The 20,981-nt window shown below is 41.4% G+C and overlaps 1 protein-coding gene across 1 annotated transcript in view; it reads left to right on the top strand.

Annotated features, from left to right (window-relative positions):
• GAREM1 (GRB2 associated regulator of MAPK1 subtype 1) overlaps nt 1–20,981 on the top strand; it is a 102,250-nt gene that overhangs the window by 68,579 nt on the left and 12,690 nt on the right. The window contains exon 3 of the mRNA XM_086609252.1: nt 11,950–12,080. Coding sequence (XP_086465378.1) covers nt 11,950–12,080 — 131 coding nt within the window. The remainder of the gene's footprint in view (nt 1–11,949; nt 12,081–20,981) is intronic.

Genomic DNA, 20,981 nt, shown 5'->3' with positions numbered 1-20,981 from the left:
GACAAACTCTGTTGCATTCATACAGAATGAGTGAAGAGATGGCTTACTTCATGCAGAATACGGGTTCAAAACACCACCTGCTTCTCAACTGAGGCGATGATATAAACGTGGCTGCTGATGCTAAACCAAAAAAATTAGAAATATTTGCTTGCTGCAAGTCACTTTGCATGCTCGATAGATATTCCAATCTTATGGATGACAGGTGGGGTTTTTTTGAGCATGAGCTACTATGTTTTTTTCGTTAAGGTGATTTTCAGATTATGTGTTACTTTGGCTCCACACTTGTTTTAAATTCTCTTTAACGTAGTTTTAGCTGTAGCATAAATGTACTTAATGCTGAATACTCCCCTTGACAGAAGATTTTAGCTGAATAAACCAGATCTATTGTGTAATTAAGGAGTTTCTTTGGAATTTGGCTTCCTTTCAGTTTTAAATATGTTGTGTAATTTGTTCCAGAAGTAAAGTGAACTTGTTTTTCAGAACTTGCTCATGATTACTGATGGTCAGAGCTATAATAAATTGAATTCCTTCCTAATTGAAACACTTTGTAAATACGTAAGCTAACTACAGTCTGTGCCAAGCGTTGACAATACAAACTGATAGTACCTTTCCTAAGAAAATTGTCTCTTTAATCACATAGAACAACAGCAACTTCTCCTTTCCATTGCTGATACACAAATGTTGGGAACTATTTGAGCAACAGGTTCTCCAGTAATTTGAGTGCAATACTTAAGTAGATTTAAGTTGAGGGAGAGAAGAGAAGAGAAGAGAAAAAAATACAGACTCTGCTAAAGATTGTAAACCACATGTATATTTAGCAAGCAAACGAGATACGAGCTTTGAAACAATAAGCTGCTCTGTAATGCACAGACAGTTTCAGGCTACCAAGCCCAAGCTCTGAAGTCTCTCTACACATTGATAGAAATGTCTAACTCTGAATGAAGTACGTTTATTCTGTCTCATGTAAAGCCCTGTAAGCTACTAAGAACTGTCTGAGCTGCTGACTCAGGCATTGTTCCTGGTTTTTACAACTCCTCCCATTCAGTTAATTAAAAAACCTGTTCCTGAACAGGAAACAAAAGCACTTTTTATACAGAATTGATCTATGTACATTTTCAAGATTTCTGCTCCGTGAATGCGCTTTTTCTTTAGCTTTGTTTATTGCAGCATAAGTGCAGTACTGTTGACATGACATGACTGTCCTCCTCGGGCGGAATATTTCACTACACACCGTCCTACACTCGCGCCACGGCCCGTTGAGCATGGGACGGGGTCAGAACCTGAAAGGCACAAAAGGCTGCTCAGCGAGCAAGAAAGCAATGAATGACGCTAAAGTCAGGCCGTCGAAACGGGGAGACTCACGTGGGAGTAGCAGGAGGAAAAGGATCTGTCAGCAAAAAAGCAGAAAGCGTAAAAGGGCAGTGGGTTTGCAGTTGAAAAAAGTGTCTTTGCACTGTGGCACAAACACTAAGAGCTTGAGTTTTGGTGAGTGTTGACTTCAAAGCTTTTGCAAAATAAATAAATAAAAGCTGTTACTCAGTAAGGCGAAGTTAAAGATTAAGCTGAGCAGTTGCTGCTGTTATTTTAGCAAAAGCTTCAACTTGCCAAGAACTAGAAGAATGTGTATGAAGTTTTTTGGAAAAGCTACTTGCATTCTGTCAAGTTTATTTTTTTAAGAGATGGCTACCAAATCCAAAAAGTTGTGTCTGGTGTAAATCCACGAGTCACTCATGGTTAGAATGTCTGCAGTCCATGTTATGACCAAAAATATGCTTCTGCACATCTTAACTTCCTCCCTATAATTGCATCTCTCACCAGTTTCTTAACCAACACAGTGAAGTAATACAATTCAGAGAAGGCCTGATGCAGGGTTTGGGACCTGGTAGTTTCTAAATTGTAAGTTTGCTTTCTTCAATGGAATCAAATTTTCGTACCCTGAAATGTTTAACCCTCTTTCCAAACTCAGTTGTTCCTCTGAGAGTGAAGCCTCTTTTATCTGTCAGTGTAAGATTTCTCTGTTGGGTGGGATTTCCTTTTTGAATGCTGCATAGTTTTCATCTCAACCTCAAATAAATATCGTCATTTACTTGTGTCCTCTGGTAACGAGATAAATTAAACTGCTCCGTGTAAGTCCAGTCTGTGTTTAAAATACTTTAACTTTCCATCAGGGACAAATTCCTCTTTACCTTTTTGAACAAATTTAGACACCAAAAGTGGAAGAATTCTGTTCAGCTACAGCTGCACAGATCTCAGATCCTGAAATATTGCTGCCCTTAGAAAATACTCCAGTTTCTTTCATTGACATGTCAGTTACACAAGAAACTGGAGTTCACTCTTCAGGAACCAAACTGGGGAGAGTGAAAGGGAAGAAACGTTTCTTCCCATGTGGATTTCCCATGAGGAGGCATCCTCTGAAGTGGGGGAAGGAGGGAGCTAGGTTTCTGTACTCATTTGGTACATGGAGTCACGCAGATGATGCACTACAGCAGCACCGTTGCTGGTAGGGGCATCAGCCCAAACGGGAAAAAAATTGTTAGTGTGTTTTCCTCACAGTAATGATCACAAATTTTGTTTTAATAAAAATGGGATTTTGCTCCTTCTGTATTAAAGAGGAAATCTGATGTTCTCACACATTCATGATTTCTACTGAAATGGGATGGTTGGACTCGATGATCTCTAAGGTCTTTTCCAACCTAGAAATCTGTGAATCTATGAAAAATGAGTTGGGGGAATCTATGGTGTAAAGGCAGAATTTTTTGACGCAACTATGATATAAAATCCCAGCATACTTGGCTAACCTTTAACAGGTATCCTAACATGGCCTGTTTGAACCTGCTTGAAACTAGTAATATCAATTTCAAATGTTAACTACGAGTTTATTCTGTTACTCTGATCTTAACTTTCTTCTGTGCTTTAATTAAATGTTAATGTATTATAGACACCCATGTTCTTTTGATGAGTATCTTGGGACAAGTGTATACTGATGATTTGGGAGGAGATCACCTAAGAAGTAGGTACAAAGGCAGATTAAGCCTGTGCTGCCTCTTAAATTAAAATGTTATTTAATCTCTTTCTCTAAAATGGGAAAATCTACTTAGGTAGAACAACGTAAGATGCTGTTAAGGGACTTGTCTGCTATTCAGTGCAAGGTGTGATCTTCAACTTGCATTGACGTATCTCCACTCCTTAGCACAGATTTTTAGCCCTGAATCAGTGTTAATGCATAAATGCAAGCAACATATTTGCTTAGTCAGACAAGTGATTCAAAGTGCAATAAGAGCTGTTACCATATAAGTTTTCTTCTTTGGTTCTACATCATTTGCTTTTCCAGCTGTTCATATAGATGACAGCAGGTTTTGGGAGAGGTTTCTGTTAAGGGAGGGATAAACTGGCTTTATCTTCTTACCAAACTTTCCTCTCAGGTGACAGGCAATTCCAGCAGATGTTTGCATAAGGGTCCTGTATGCTGCTGTAGTAGACCATAGCTGTGAATTTTTAGCGACTCTTCCCATTTTCATAACAGGTCTAAGTGGGCCTCCACTTTGGTACCAAGGCAACAGTGCTAGTAGTCACATAAGAAAAGCTGTTGTCGTCGGGCAGCTGCTGTTAAGCATAGTCATAGTCATCTCAACACTGTTTCATGCAAGCCCTGGGTTGATTTACTTGGGCTTTCTGTAACTTTTCTCTCTCTTGATGCCTTTTGTCCTGTGATCTGGATAAGCTCAGTTGTTCACCGGGAGAGCATGCCATCTTCATCTGCGTGTCTTTATACTCTCACTGTTCAACAGGAAAGTAGCAACAGCTTTTGTTATCAGTTGGTGTGATAGTCATCACAGTCTTCTGCATGGTCACTTCAGCGTGTGAACTAACACGCTGCCTATGGAATATTCTTGATGTTTCTTGGCAGCACATGGGAAAGGAATAAATGGTGTTAAGTTAGACCGATGATAACCCAGTAAGTAAGTTAAGTCTAGTTAACTTACAGTCCAGACACTCAAACATGTGACCCCATAAAATAGAACGTTTCGTTATGGTAATCTGGTATTTGTGATGATAATAACTTATGAAACAAAGGTTAGAGGTTAGGCTTGTTTTCCCTGTCTGTCTTTTTACATCATCTGTAGCCTAAAATTCCCTCTCATGCAATATCTGAGAGTTGAATCTGCTTTAAGCTATCATCAGTCACCATTTGAACTGATTTTTCTTTGTTATGCTGCCAACAGAATCCATTTTTTCTGTTGTTATGCTGCCTAAGAGTCATAAAAGTAAGATAAGAGAAAAGAGAATGCTAGGCTGTACCATCCCCTTCACTTTGCCAGCACAGGATTAGAGGTTTTGATTAGCAAGCATTACGTTCCTGTGTGGGAAACGTGGTTGAATTGCCTTCCTTGATCTCTCCAACGGTGTGTATTTATACGCACGGGTGATGTGTCAGTGTGCTGATGCTCCACTTCAACGTGTCTCACCAGGTTGTGATGCCTGACTCATTCTCTCTTGGTTGAATGGGTATTTGTACTACAGACATAACACAGAGACGAATAAAGGCGTTTAAGGCTTCAAAATCTTCGTAATACTTCCGAGAAGTAAAACTATTCATTCTGAAGGGCTCCTTCCCCATGAAATGTTGCACAATCTCTACTGACTGAATGTGCCTTTGTGCCTTGCCCTCTGCTTTGCAGTGCCATAAGTTTAGCTCCAGTACACTCGATGAATTCTAATTGTATTGTGTTTACTTAGATATGTCTCTAGTTCATGTTTCATCGGGGTTGTTTAATACATTCCCAAAATTTCTGCAAGATTGGGTACAGATGGGGACGCAGGAGGTCCTCTGCTTCCCCTCCTCTCCCTCCTCTCAAGAAAAAGTACTGACAGGCAGCTCTTAAAAAACAGAACCAGTATTTCAAAGTCTGTTTAATAGCTATTTCATGGTGATTATAATGTAAGAATTAATTGTCGCTTTTCTAGTTTGTGGTCCAGTCGTTATCGTTTGGAAGCCCTGTACCTATATGACTCTTTTCCTGCTGTATTCTCTACCCTTTTATAGTTCTTGTATATTTTCAGCAGACTGCAATAGAAAATAAACAAATAAATTCTTATGAATAACTCAGAAAAACTTCCCTCTCTGTCCCCTGCACCTTTCTCTCTCTCTCTCTTTTTCTCTCTTATTTTTTTTTTTCACATAGCTCATGGAAGTTATCAGCATAGCAGATAACGATGAACCTGTACCTTTAGGTTGTTGTGTTCTTTCTTTGATGAACTTACCCCATAGTGTTGCATCCATGTTAGTGTGCTGCCAGGTCTCAACCTGAGATAAAGTCAGTAGCTCCTTCAATGGGGAACCTAGTGGTGATGGAGCAGTCATTCGCTCTCCTGTCCTCTCCATGGGCAGTAGGGCTGTGAGCCTCTCTGCACTAGCTCGTTTGCAGACTACTGTCTGCTCCCATTGTTGAAAACAGCATTCTGTAATTCCATTCATACTTGCAGTTTCATTCGATAAGGAGTTTTTTCGCCCTTTGCACTGTCCCCTCTGCAGTGGGGACCCCGGAGCTCTGCTGCTCCAAAGCACCTGAGCACATGGGCATTCCCCTCTCCTCTGGAGTGCTGTGAACAAATGCTGGGTTTCAAGCAACTGGAAGATGACAAAAGTGAAGCAAAGCATTTATTTCCTGCTCGTCGTTACTTCTGCATGTCTACCAAACCTTTTCACGTTTACTTCGTGATAGATCCCCAAAAAGGGTTGCAATGTTAACTTTACACCTTGGTTCCAGTTACTCACCTTATAGTTGTATCAGAGATTGTGATGGATTCTTTTTGTTCTCCCTTTTTTCAAGTCTAGGCACCTACAACCACTGCCATGACAACACTTCTTGCAACAACAAAATGTCACATGTGGGTTCTATGCAGACACATTTTTGCTAATAATTTAAAAAAAAAAAAAAAAAAGATTTTTTTTTTAAAATTACATGTAGACTGGAATGTTAGTATTATGTCTTATGCTCACTCTTGACTGGCTGCCTTGTCTAAGGGTTAGGTAGGGACAAAATAGCTCTACCATACGATCTCATTGATGGGGTGACAAGTGAGGACATAAATTGAGACTTCCTTCCATCACCCCCACTGAGACAAATTTAATTCTGCATCAGACATTGGGAGCAGTTGTGTACCCTGCCAGCTGAAGACTCTACAGGTCCATTTAAGAACTGATCATGCTGATGTGTACTTTTCCATGCATGCAGCTGCATTCTCCCTGATATCTAACAAGCCACCTCTGTACTCTTCTTTATTATGTCTTATTTATGCTTTAGGTTTATGGTCTTCAGCTCTACTCAGTTATATCAAGGATCATCTTCTTGGGGAAGAAAACAAAGTTATTTCCTATCAGCTTGATGCACAGGAATGCTGAAAAATGTAGACAAAGATAGCCTTTTTCTAAAATGGTGATATTCTGGCAGGTAGAGAGCCTTTTCTTTTTGAGTTAGCTCTGCTGGTCTTTGAAATACTGAAATGCAGTCAGCAGTCAACAAATAATATGTAACATAAACTTCTGCAGTACTTTTGCTACCCTGCTGTGCTGTCTGCACATTCTTGAGAAGCGCTGGGCTTTGCATACAGTCTCACATAGAGAGATGTGAGACTTACTAAATAATCAAAGCTGCTGAAAGACAATACAGCTCCTGCCTCCTTGGAGAAACATTTAACAGCTAACGCAATTGAGCAGATGTGTCAGTGACCTTCCATGCTTCCTACTGATGACATGCAACTTCTTTTTTATTTTCTTCTTTTTTTTTTTACAAAATTTCTTTTTTCAGATTTTCTTTTTGGTATATGAGCATATACATACTCTCATCCTTTTATATTCTTGAAAACTTGACTGTTTGTTCCATTTGTGAACCCTTGCCATAGACGAGGACTCCCTTGATCTAGGCACAGTACAGACAAAATGAACATTTCTGTCTTGGAAAAATTCTGGACTTTTAGAAATGACTGGACTATTTGGAGGTGAGGAGTAAGTTTCTGTGAAAACCAGGAGACCTTATACTACAGAAATGACCTGTATGAGGTGGGTTAGAGTTGTGAAGGTATGTAAGCCTGTAAGAGCTGAAGCAGTGGAAGCAGGAGAAGCAACCCGAAGGCTGGGACAGGAAGACTGGTTAATGGCCCTGCTCACTGCTGTTTCAGGGCCAGCTTCTGGCAAGAAGGAAGATGATCTTCCTGCTCCTACTGGGTTTTAATCAATGCTTCCATAAACTGGAGGATAAGCCCTGGTTTAGGTCTTTCCCTGCCTTTTTATCTTTCTGGACTCATTTCCAGCAGTAGTGGATTTACTGTCTTTGCTGTAAGTACCTTCACAGGGAAATAAGAATTCATAATCTGCAGAGATAATATATACTAGAATGAAACTGTTCCAATACTGTGCCTGCCAGAGGCCAGACTGAAATATAAAGCTTGCAGTTGTCGTTCATTATTCCCTTACATTTGGCTGCAAAGAAGTAACCACACCTGCTCGGTGGACCATGGAGGTATTACAGATCTTTGATCTTTCTGAACCTGCACTGATTTACTAGAGAACCATTTCATTATTCTTTTTGTGCTAGTAAGAGAGAATGGGGATACTTCTATTATAGTATAGGTTTAGCTTTAGATTTTCTTTAATTTTTTTGTTAAATTCATAATTAACACGCAGTTAAATTGCCTTGTGATTTGTGTAAGATTGCTGTCAGATTTGTAAAGTCTCCCGATGAAATCTTGCCTCTTGCGAAGTGTAATAAAATTCCGCTTTAACTTGCAGTCAAGCCAGACTTACGTCCATTTAACTTGTATTTCAACCACGCTGTCTTTTTTATGGCAGCTTGAGTAGAAACCAGGGAGAAACATAGTAAGAAATTGTCTCCTTCCTCCCTGTTAGTTACTTCACATCTGGCTCAAATGTGTATTTCAGACCTCTCTTCAGCCCTTCTCTCTCTCCTTCCAATAAAAGAAAAGTCTGCTTTTTCAATGAGGAAATAAATTTAAAAAAAAACTGTCTATAGAAAATGTCAAGTTCTAAACCATCTTTTCCAAAGGAGAAGCTTTTTAACATCCAGCCCTGACAGCTTCCATGCACAGCATACTTCTTGATTTCGTAACGGGGAGATTAATGCTGCCCTTCTATTATATGCTTTGGGATCTGCATGTACTCCTCTGTAGCCAACCTCCTCGTGAACTGCTGCTTTTTAGCAGAGAAGGCACAGACGGCTTTGTGTTTGCACAGCTCAGCTGAAGGAAGGGGAGGATGGCACAGATAGCAACGTAGATGGTTCTGGGCATCTCTTTGTACCAAAGCAAAGCTCCAGCTGATTATTATATTTGTTTTTTGTCATAAGAACATGTGTAATTCTGCAATAGATAGCAGACCCTGATCACAGTTGCTCACAGCCTAAAGCATTTGTTCTGTGCTGAGGAATTTGGGATTATTATTTTTGTAAAAGTTCGGATTGCAATGAGTAACTGCTCTTTTCTTGCCACCAGACTATCTATTGTTAAACACGTCACAGTCAGAATAAAATAGTAGTATTATGCTTTCAATCAGAGTAACTAGAGAACATAGAGTTAAAGACCACTGTCTCATCCAAAGTGCTGAAAGTATTCATATAATGTATTATTATTCAGTATGTTATTTTCCTTCCTCGTTCATGTGAATTCATGCCTGGTTACTCTGCCCAACTCAGTTCCGACTCTGAAGTGAGAGTTCTCAAATTCTTTCTGAGCTAGCAAAATTTAACAGTTTCAAAAAGCTATGTAGCTTCCATGCAGTATCATATTCAACTATGTTCTGTAGGTAAGGGGCAAGTGTTAAATCAGAAGTAACTCTGCTGGATTTATATCTGTCTGAGGTGACGAAAACTTGTTCTGATTTTGTTGGGTTTTTTTCTTCAAAGAACTTAAAGTATTATAGATTGTAATCACAGCTTGCCTCGAATAGTAACCTCAGCTGGAAATCCTGCAAATCAGACCCCTGGATCCCAAAGTGGGCAATCAGTTAGGGTTGCAGGCAGGTGGCTGTGTCGGTAGTCAAAGAAGACAGCAACCCTCCCTGAGGAGCAATTCAGAAGTAAGCAGGAGAGAGCAACAGCCTCAGGTCAGCCCAGGGAGAACAAACTCTATGTGATGAGTTCTGTAAAATTTAAGAACATCTTGCCCTTAGTGACTCTCTGTGAAATACAGTCGTTGGCTCTGCACTCTGGAGTAGTAGTTTTTATGTGCTGTCAGGTGCTCCCTGGTGCAACTCATAGTTCCTGCTGCCGCCTGATGACCTGGCACGTCCTGACTCCACATAGAAGGAGATCTGACTTCACTCAGCTCCCCCCTATTCCTGATTTTTCCTTTGCAGGAAAGCGGGGTGCCTGCAGCAGCGAGGACCTGCAGAGCTGGGAAAGGCATCTTCCTCTTGGTTAGGCTGTAGCTAACAGGAAAATCCTGAAATGAGGACTTACATGGTCTGTGTGGCAGGTTGGGGATTAAAAAGCACAGTTGTCCTCTCTTCAGCTCTTCCTGTCTGTGGTTTGGACATCAGTTACAACACACTTTCCAGTTTCAGTCAACTGACCATCTTCCTGCTTATTGTCTGGATTCCCTGAGCCCAGAGGTGCTGGCAGGCTGACCTCTCTTGCTTCGCACTGAAAGGGACTCGGAGCAGGCAGGTTGAGGAATTCAGCTTCAGGACATTAGCACGTTTCTACTGAGCGTGTGAAGTGTTTTTCCAAATGCTTGTCCACTGTCAGGTTTCCTATGGCTACCTGTAGTGTCTGCCAGATGTAACTTTGTCCCTCCTAAAATTTCTGCTTTCAGTCCTGGAGGCAATTGCAGAGCCTGTAGGAGAAGAGGTTGCCAGAATTTTTCAAGATAGAAGATATGTCTGCAGTGAAAGTTTTAGGTACCTTAAACAGTTAAACACATTTACAGGGAAGAAAACCTCTGGAGCTACTAAGCCCAAAGATACCTCTTCCCTGTTCTGGGCACCCTTGAGCCATGAGCTCCTCATGGAGGTATGGAGGAGATTCTGAGGGGTATTGCTAATGGCGCTTGTAGTCCTCCTTGCACAGCTGTCATTGACTTCTGTTTAACACAGAATTCTGCTCGAGGCAGACCTTTGGTCTGACCTGCTGAAGCCATTCCTGTAGTGTATTACGACAATGTAGTTGACTACAGGAATGGCTTCAGCAGGTCAGACTAAAGGTCCTACTGCTTCCTACTTGGAAGTACAGGAATTGTCTTGACTGAACTTCAAATAATAGCGTGTCCTGAAGCAGACATGAAGTTAGGAAAATTCTACAGCAACTGATTTTTAAAGTGTGATGAAAGTTATTAAACAATTGCAAAATACAGTCTCGAGGTGGGAAGTACCAGCATCTTTAGCTACCCTGCTGATAATACTTCAATATGGTGTCTTTAGAAAGACAAAATGTATGGAAGGGAATAAAAGGATGTCTTCTGTCTCGTAAGCTGCTGTTCAGGCTTACAACCACAGTACTTGAGCAAACTGATTAAAAGAGTGCCTCTGTCAGCGGAGTGCTGGGGCTGGGTGGAAGAGCTGAGTGTCTCAGTCTCATACCGCTCTTGGTGTGCACATGTGTGTGCACACCTGGCTCGGTGGTGGGACAGGTCATTCTTACAGGCAGTCAGGACTTGCTGAGCTTGCATTCGTTCCCTCCTCTGCTGCTAGGTGGCCTGAAATGGTTCAGTGTGGGTGAATTCTCCGAACATGTCACAAAAGTCTGAAGTCTGATGGGATGTATAGAGGCAGCAGGGCATCATGCGCAAAAATGGTGGAGGAGTGGGAAAATTTTTCTGTAGGTGGCTGACATCCTGATGTTTTGGATGTATTTTGATGAAGTTGCGCACTGTTTGGGAACAATAACCCAGTGGCTGCGTGCATTGCTAATTTTAAAATATTATTTAGAGGAGGTGCAGGAGAACCACTGATTTTACTCAGGCTTTTTCTTGTTTTCTGGAGTTGTTTCTTACATGGAGTCTTGCTGTGCTATTCTCATGCTGAGACCACCCTTTAACTTAGTAGTAGTTAATGTTTCTAAATTTGGGAAGACCGCTGCACTGATTTTAAGTAATAAAGGTAGCAAATGGGTCTGTCTAAGCTTTTGTTACTGCTGTATTTATAAAAGAAAGCTTTTAAACTCTGTGTTCGTAGTGCACAGGAGTGACTGAAGTGCCTGGCTGTCCTGGCAGGTCTGCCTGGGGCAGCTGCCTCCATGTTAGTTCTTGCCTTTTACAAGACTTAGAAAATAGCCAAAGTTTTCATGCTGGGAGGAAGTAAAGTCGGGAAGAAACACTTCTTTCTAATGCTCCTCTGAGGGTGACCACCTTCAAAAGGGTGTTAAATGTGAATGGTTACATTGCTTATGTTAGCTAAAGTTCTCAAAGGGCTTAGTATACGATTAAGGAAAGTTAGGTGCTATTCCACTCTTAGGGAAGCCTAGAGGGAAAAGGGTTTTAGCCTAGCGTTTTTTAATAGCTGTGTGATGATGCTAAAACCAAAAGCAAACCCCTTATGTTTATTGTTTTGGGATTTTATAGTAACGGGTGTGTTTTCTTTCTGTAAAACTTTGAATATTAAGGGCCAAAAAATGCTATCCGTATGGATGCTGTTACACCGAATTAACTACACAAACACCTCCATAGTTATTTACTGTTTGTAGAGAGTGTGTGATAAAAGGATCTTTTTTAATTTCACTTCGGCTCCCACACATTCTTTTCATCCCGACCTGGCGAAACTGCTTGTCTTTCACAGCAGGTTCAGGAGACTCTCTGCAATCTTTCGTCTTCTTGTTTGGCTGCTAATAACCGGAAAAATTGACTGAGCGAAATGGTGAAGAAGTTGAGCCAGCAGTTGCCACAGTGACAGTTGTCCAATATAAATATCTTACAACTCTTCTGTTTATCATCTGTTTTCAGGGCAGTTTAAGCTGCTGGAACAAGACCGAGATATTAAGGAGCCAGTGCAGTATTTTAACAGTGTGGAGGAGGTGGCTAAAGCATTTCCTGAACGAGTTTACGTCATGGAGGAAATAACATTCAACGTTAAGGTAGTCCCTGAATAAATATTTATCCCTGTCTAAATGATTAACTGTTGCAACCTTTATATACATGGCAAGTGAGCAACGGCGCTGTGTGGGAAGTGTAATTTTTGAGACAAACGAGCCTTTAGTGTCCTGCATTCAGTGATGGTGCTTTTGGGGATCGTTTCTGCAGTCTAAAATCGACACGTCCTCTAAGGGCTCTCCTGTCCTATGGCACTTTGGGGAGCAGTCCTGACGATCCATCCAATAATTCATCTAATTAGGATGCTCCTGCCAAATTTTAAACAAATGTTGTTTGTTGCCCCCTTTGTCCTCCCCCTCCAGCAGTCTGAGTTTTATTCTCTGCTAAGCAGCAGCTGCTCAAATCTCTGTCCAGAAAGCCTTATTCTCAGAGAGCACGCAGGGTGAAATGATGGGGTTGCTTGTCTCAAAATTACTGCAGCCAAACAGCATTGTGAATAAAACAAAACGGGGGAGGGGGAGACACGCTTGTTCTCTGTGTGCGTGTCTGTTTGCATGTGCACGCCCCTTGGGCTCATCAAAGGGTCAGCAATCCCATAAGTATAAAAAAGCTTGCTGTCACCAAATACACTGCAGTGCGGTGGCATGAGGCAATTAAAACAGAACTTTTCCTTCCTTGTCCTACCTATGCGTGTGACGCTACACAAAGTAGGTCAGCTCTGCCAACGGACCGGAGTGGTCTTTGGGCTCATCTGGTTTGCTTCGGTTGATACACCACCTAGGACTGGTAGAAGAGTGTCCTAGAGCTGGGATGCGATGGCACAGATCTGCATCGTGTATCCTACAGGGGAAACTGGTGGATACTGCTGGTGCTAAAGCAATACAGAGTTTCCTGGTCCCGTGTGTAGTGAGGTGGCGTTTGTATAACAAGCTTGTAATGGCTTTTTCTCTTTCTTGCACTGCTAGAGTTGGGGGACACCAGCTAGTCTGCAATTTTTATAGGCATGAAACAAGATTGCTGAAGACTGCTGCAAGTGTGAGAGCTCATCAGTTAATTCATTTAGAGACTCAGATTCATGCCTTTCAAGACAGTAGGTTGTTTTTGTTTATGCTCTCCGTTAACCTGAACCCATAAAACAGATCCTTTCAGGAATGAAGGCTATATGAGAAAGTTGGAACATGTTTTTTTGTGTTTAGGATGTAGTTGGGCAAATCAAGGCAACAAGAAAATTTCATTTCTACCCAGGAAAATCAGTCTTATCTGTGCACTGCTAGCCTTATCCAGTGCTGTGCCGTTATTTCTTGGTTGATCAACGACCAAATCAAGAGAGTGGCACAGTGAAATATGCAGCTTTGATTTTATAGGGAGAAAAGTATTCGTCTGCGGGCTTGTGTAAATGTAAAATGTTGTATCTTGTGTTTAATGTGAGTGTTCTTAAAACTCTGTCGTGTTTAGCAAACTGAGAAATAAGCATAGCTTACTGTTAGATATCCAATCCATTTTTAAGAGGTATTATAGTGATACTGCTTAATGTAAATAACAGTAATAATAATCCAGGTTTAACCTAGTTACACAGTAACTTGGCAGTATTTCTCTTGGCAGTTTTTCCAGTTTCATAGAAGTCTATTCCAAGGTTATCATCTTCCAAAAAATAAATGAACTTAACACGATTTATTTAAGTGTTTAATAACTCTTTACATGCCAGAGAATTATGTACGCTAAAATTTTAATATAGAGGAGATCCTGTCAAACTGATTAGAGCAAAGGGAAGAATACTAAGTAGGGTTGAGATCTGTCCAAAGCAGTGCGCCTGTTTAAATTCAGAAGAGAATGTCAGAAGGTAGTTAATCTGATATAAAACCAAAAAAAAAAAAAAAATCTGATTAAGCATTTAAGATGAGGAGGAACTTTGAATTCTAGGAATTCTTTCTTGTTCCAAACACTCAAGTCTTTAATGGATAATTTTTGAAGAGAGAGCCTGTAGTGTTACAAGGTTTCACCAGACGGTTAGTATATGGTTTTGTCTGTGCTCTTAGAGGCCTGCCTGCATGTGCCAATGTGCCATTGTTACGGTTCAACTTGGTGCAAACCTTGCTCCTCTGTGTAAATCCTTTGCTGCTTCAACAGGATTTTACAGCTAGAGCTGTAATTTAGAGAACTGCCTTCTTGCTGTGACGAGCTGTGGGATCTTCTCATGTATTAGTTGTTAAAGGGAAAATTAAGCCACCTTATCCTGGGGGAGGCAGGGGGAGATGGGTCTCCTTTCCTCAACGTGAGCAGGCAATGTGTGCTTGCAGCCCAGAAAGCCAACTGTATCCTGGGCTGCATCCAAAGAAGTGTGGCCAGCAGGTAGAGGGAGGCGATTCTGCCCCTCTACTCTGCTCTCATGAGACTCCACCTGCAGTACTGCATTCAGCTCTGGGATCCTCAATACAAGAAGGACATGAAGCTACTGGAGCAAGTCCAGAGGAGGGCCACGAAGATGATCTGAGGGCTGGAGCACCTCTGCTATGAAGACAGGCTGAGAGAGTTGGGGTTGTTCAGCCTGGAGAAGAGAAGGCTCTGGGGAGATCTTCTGACAGCCTTCCAGTACTTAAAGGGGGCCTAAAGGAAAGCTGGAGAGGAACTTTTTACAAGGGCATGTAGTGATAGGACAAGGGGCGGTGACTTTAAACTGAAAGAGGGGAGATGTAGATTAGATCTGAGGAAGAACTTCTTCACTCTGAGGGTGGTGAGGCACCAGAGAAGCTGTGGCTGCCCCATCCCTGGAAGTGTTCAAGGCCAGGTTGGATGAGGCTTTGAGCAACCTGGTGTAGTGGAAGGTGTTTTGAACTGATGATCTTTAAGGTCCCTTCCAACCCAAACCATTCTCTCATTCCTTCCTTCCCCACTGTTTTGAAACTAGGCAGGCTTTCTGAGCAGTGCACTGAGACAGGGGCTTTGGCCCCTGCTGAATATTTGAAGGAGGGATGTAACACATGCCATCAAGCAGAGCTGGGAGTGGAATGTGGAGTCACTTTTCACAGAATAGCAAACAATTTTAGATTAAACCAAACTTTTTTAATGGCTAAAACTACTTCTAGTAATTTCTTTGGATGTACATACCTATCAGTACTGCGCTTGTATACCCAGACCGTTGCCTCAGGTACCCAATGGCCAGCAGCATCTACAGGCACAGCAATTTAGAGTATTCTGGGGATAAGCTAATTTCACTCAGTCAATAGGTATTTAATCTGTTCTTAATTTAAAATTCGAGGCATTCTGTCTTTTCTTCACTGACCAGATAGTTAATAACAGTTTTTGTATTAATATTCAGTGCATAATTGCAGAGGATTTTGTTTAGGTAACAGCATTACACTACAAAGCTGAGGATTTTTTTTTATTATTCTCTATGCTAGAAGGAAAAAATATTAAGAAAGTTGAGCTACCTCACTAGCTTTGGGTGAACCAACAGCAGTAGGTTTTTGCAGTCACATGCTCTGGTCCCATGCAGATGACAGTCCGTACAAATACCCAGGAAGCTGTTTGCAGAAAGATTTAAAAACAAAACCAGGAGCAGAAACCTCACATCATACTGAGGGCAATTCACAGAAAGTTCTCTTGAAAAACAATATTGTCTGATAGATTGAATGTTAGACAAGCCATGAATTCCTCCACTCTAAAAACCAGCCCAATTAGTGTTGTAGGACTATTCGAATCTTCTGGGATATCATTTTTGTCCTGATGTTATCACTTGGTCTCCCAGGAGAGGTTGTGGAGTTGTTTGCAGAGCGTTTCCAGGATGGAGAGGAGAGGTAAGTTAGGTAACCAGCCCTGTAATGATTCTTTTTTTTTTTTTTCCTATCAAAGACATTGTTTGGCTGATATGAACTTTTGATACCCGATTTGGTTATCTTTTTAATGTAATTCTCTTTTCACAGTGGTGTAACTGTGTTAGCCCATACAGTATGAACTTTGTCAGAAGTACCTAAATAGTGAAAACTGTGCACTTTTTTCTTTTTCTTTTTTTTTTTGACAAATGTTAATGCAGCACAGGGAAGCAAAATTGATCTCCTGACTTGACTGCAGTGGTGTTGGCTCTGATAAAGTTGTCTTGTGTTTCCAAAAAGCACATATTTAGAACATTGTAACCTCTGCTGGCATTTTTAAGTGCTGCAATAGTGACTTTCTTGAAATGAGTCTGTGTGCGGATTTTAACTCCAAATATACAGGCAATTCATGGTACTTCAACTTGAGAATTAATGCTTCAGTCCCCTCATCACCTTATGGCTAGATACCAGCCTTATCAATGACCGCCATTGCCTCGCAGTGACTTCGTGTGCTGGTCTTCCTGACGTCCCACGTGAAGAGCCGCTTCGTGTTAGAGCTCTGTGGTATTACCTGTCACATTTAGGGTCACTTTTTGAACACTTTGGTTTATTTGAGACATCCTTAAACAAAACTGAAGCCAGCTTTTAATGTAGTAATCAGGGCAAAGTACCTCTCAGCTGAGAGGAAACACACGTATACCAACTGAAGGGTTGTACTTGCTGGTTCTCTGTCTCGGGAGACAGATATTTATAAAATAAAAATGGAATGCTCTCTCACTGAATTTAGTCAACTTTGAAAAAGTTTCTTATTTTTTCTGCTAATAGCCCTTCTGAAGACTGTTTTATGTTAAAATAATCTTTATTAATTTTTTGAGACCTTTAAAAACTAAAATAATTTTTTCGGTCTCTTGACTTCAATAGTAAAAACTGTATGTGGTAACTAGGAATCAGAGACCTCACAGTTAAAAAGAGCTCTACCAAAAGAATACTAACTGTGATTTTTTACTGTGAATGCAATACTTGCATTACTCTCATAAGATCTAGCAGATATAACAAGCGATAATGAAGCCACAAATCATTTTTATAAGGAGTTCATAAGTGTCCAAGTGATTAAAGACTTCTACTTCAAAGTATAACAAATTAGAACTGTTGGAGTCCAAGACAGGATATTGACTCAGGTGTTATCAAAATCTATTTTTCTGAGTTAACCTTTCCTTAAGGAAAAGAAACTATATACTTGAGCTTTCCCAGAAGAACATGTTTCCTAAATAATCATTAATCACTCTCCTGATGCCTGTCTTCTGCAGTAGATGTAATTGACTTCTGAATTGTTACTGAATTGCAGGAGTCTTAAAACGTAAAACATTATAGTGACTTAACCCACTGCTGTTTTGCAATGTGTTGGATAAGATGTCTGTAAGCCAGTAACCTTTCTGGTCAGCGTCCAGGCATCAATAGTGAATGGTTAGTATGGATCAACATTAGGCAGTAGGGAGGTGGAGGGTATGTACAGCATGGAGTAGATTCTGGTTCTGTGTATCCTCTGCTTTAGGAGTTGTTCAATTTTAGTATCTACTAGTGATTTCTAGATGGCTTTGGAGTATAGTGTGACAAAGCACTGCCTCTTCCACAGAGCTGGAAGCACTGATTATTCTCACCTATTAACAGAAAGTGCAAACTGGCTGGGAAGGGCAAAAGAGAGGCAAGGGGGATGTAAAACTGCAGGAGTCACCATTATAATGCCTAAAGCATCATTGTTATAATGTGTAAAACAGAGGAACCACGAAATAAAACGTGTTTGGGGAAGGAGTTATTTTGGAACACTCCCAAGGCTAGTAGTTTAATAACTGGAGGAGACTCTGTTTATCAGGTAATGACAGTAACTGGAGGTATGATGGTTACTGCTGCATGTTGTTGCACTTGGATTGTCCAATGAAGAATTAGTGGTTTAAATGGAAGATGCGAGGAGGGGCCACACAGAAAAAAAAAAAAAAAACCCACAACATGAGGGCACAATCCCACTGTGGAGATGTTTGAGGAAAATGTATTGTCCTACCCTCCTTCCCACCATTCCTTCAGCTGGTCTCGGCTTCCTACTAACCGCCTGAAGGTTCAAAACCAAACCTGGCAGAAGTCCCAAGGGAGGCAAGAGGATTGCTCGAGTGTGGGCAAAGCAGGAAGAGGGAAGCAAGCTGAAAGCGTGGAACAGAGTGAACCCGCACTTAGGCTGGAGTCAGCCCTCCGGGTATGTTATGCAGCAGAATGAAAGCTTCTTAGGTGCTTTCTGCCTTCTGTAGCATTACCTGTTCTCCAGAATTATGAGAAGATTCTAACAGTTTGCCATCAAAATAAATTGTCATTTCTGCATCAGTCTGTGTTCTGGACTACCTTACCTCTGCCGCTCTGAGATGGCGTGCCGCTGTCTTCTCTCCACCATATACCAGTGATATGCCACGTCACACATGTGGGCTGGGACGTGCCACTAGCCAGCCCGAGCGTCTGAAATCGCGTAGGGCTCTGCTACACCCTGCCAGTGATTTCGTAGCAGGAAGCAGAGGGTGGACGGGGCATGCTCTCAGCAGGGGCATGAAGGAGTGTAGGGGTGCTTGAAGGTGCAAATCCTGTTGGGTCAGTGTCGGAAGCTCAGAGGGTAGAGGGAGTCGAGTTTGGTGTGATGTTGCCCATTCTGCCTTTTAGGAATAATTTATGATACTCACTTTCTCCCAGATCATGTTGTCTGTAAGCGTACTATTTGGCATGAGTCAAATTGACTGATTCCTGGGCTGATGGGGGGGCCCTGTGAAGTTCACCAAAGCACCTGGGATGCCATAAGCCCAGCACCAGACCGACGGGTAGAAAGTGTTTTCTAAAAAAGTCTGAGAGGCACCTGGTAGACAATAGTGGTGGTGTGGCAAAAGTGGCCAACAGCATATTGGGCTGTATAAGGGAGAGTGTAGCCAACAAGGTGAGGATGGAGATTATTCCCCATCATTCAGCACTTGTGATGCTACAGCTGGAGTATTGCATCCAGTTTTGGAAATGGCTTTTTTCCAGTAACCTACTAATACCAGGAAGATGTTGACATGTGGGAGAGAATCCAATATACCAGGATGGTTAGGGGGCTGAAGGAAATTACATATTAGGAGAAACAGAAAGAACTGGGATTGCTCAGCCTTGAGAGGGCTGAGGGGAGATCTCTCTGCTGTGCATACCTGCCTAATGGGAGGGTATAAAGACACAGACAGACTGCTCTGAGGTGCCCAGTGGGAGGACAAGAGGCAACAGGCACAAGTTGGAACGTGAGAATTCTGCTCCAATATATGAAAAAAAAAAAATAACACAAGGGTAGTTGAACAAAGAAAGAGATGGCCCAGAGAAAATGTGGATTGTCCGTCTTTGGAGAAACTAAAAATTTAACTGGACATGGTCCTGAGCAACTTGCCATAACTACACCTGCTTTGAGAAGTAGGTTGGACTAGATGGCTCTGAGGGTTCTGCCCAACCTGGAGGATTCTACAAGCCTCACCTGATGTCCTGTGCTAAAGTCCACAGCCCTATTTGTTGGTGTTTTTGTAAATTTCATGGCCATTGATAAAGTGAAATGTTTGAGTGAACAAGACGGAGGAAGTTTGCTTTTCATAGGTCATTGCTACAAGGACAAAATAAAGAACATTTAGCTATGTAATCTGAGAAACAAAAACGTAGAGATATCTGTGCATGAATTTCTAGATTATTTTAAAGTGCTATGTATGGTATGATACATATTGAGATACATATATGATATGATATATATGATATGTATGGTAAATATTTGTTACTAATGTCCTGAAACATACGTTTACCTACCATGTATGCTTCACACGTTAACTACCTTGTGGTAATGAATGAATTAACTTGACACAAGAAGAGAGGAGTTAGCTTTCTTGATTTTGAGAACTTAAATTTTAAAATATAATCAGCCTGCTGAGGTGTACGTCACCATACTGAGTATGACTTCACCATACTAAGGTCTGGTTTGTAGGAATAAAGTTGTGCAGTCTTAGACTTTTCATTTCACTTCTTCAATTTTTTTATTACAGTTTTGGACAGCAGCTGATATCTTATGTTTTTGTTCAGAAGGAAGAGTGCAGAACAGTATTTTTCTCACAGTGCCAAACTAGAACTATGGCATGATTTTTCTTTTGTTCCAGCTCAGTAAAATTCAGCCTTATTTCACCTATTATTATCCTGCGACTATTATTATTATTATTTTATCTCAAAAAAAAAAATATTTTCTGAATTTTTGAATTGAGAATAATTCTGTCTTTAAACATGCCTGTTGAGTCTAAAAATCCATTTGCTAATTAACTGGTTCAAATGGATGCCATTAATAAGCAGCTGCTTTGTGAGACCTTTGTTGTGAAGTTCGACCACCTCTGTGTTTTCACGTCTGACCCACTGTTTCCTTCTACAGTGGCTTGTTTGTTTGTGAATCACCAGGGAACTGCGAGTTGTCCAAGCAGGAGCTCCCACAGCCGTAGGTTGTGACACCTCCCTCACTCCAGCCAGTGTCCTGCAGGAAGTGAGAAAAAGCTGTAACCATACTGTCTCGAGTTAAAATTTCTGACAGTGTAGCTTGCATTGTCCAAAGAAGTCATGTGTGGAGACTCGTTGATGCTAGAAACCGATGTTCTTACAGAACGTGCCCTCTCAGAAAGAGAAGGATGGGATTGAACGTTACCTGCACAGAGCTCTGTGTGTCCTCAGCCCTTATCAGCTCCACCGAAGACAGGGCTACATGGCTGCAGCTCCAAAGCAGCGCTCTGTGGTGGTTTTGAGGTGAAACCAGTGATGAACGTCACGCTGGTGTTATCAGCAAAAAAACCCAAGTGTTTCCTTTCGTGTCGCGGTGTTTCAAAATACTGCCTGGACAGCAATGTGAGCTGTGAATGAGTATTGCGTACCATAAATCCTAGTAGTTTCCTGGAATAGACCAATTAGTATTTGTTTAGATAATTCAGGGCTTGAACGACTTCCTCTCCGGAAGCCCTGAGACTGAAGTGCTCGAGCGGCACTCCTCGGCTCCGCTGCCTGTGCCTTTGTTCTGAAGGGCTCGCGGGAGACAACCACAGCTTTACAAACACGGGTGAGTTGCGC

The sequence above is a fragment of the Tauraco erythrolophus genome, chromosome 3 (assembly GCF_009769465.1).
Source record: "Tauraco erythrolophus isolate bTauEry1 chromosome 3, bTauEry1.pri, whole genome shotgun sequence".
Classification (NCBI taxonomy): domain Eukaryota; kingdom Metazoa; phylum Chordata; class Aves; order Musophagiformes; family Musophagidae; genus Tauraco; species Tauraco erythrolophus.
The sequence above is the reverse complement of the archived record's forward strand: the minus strand, read 5'-3'. Positions and strand labels throughout refer to the sequence as shown.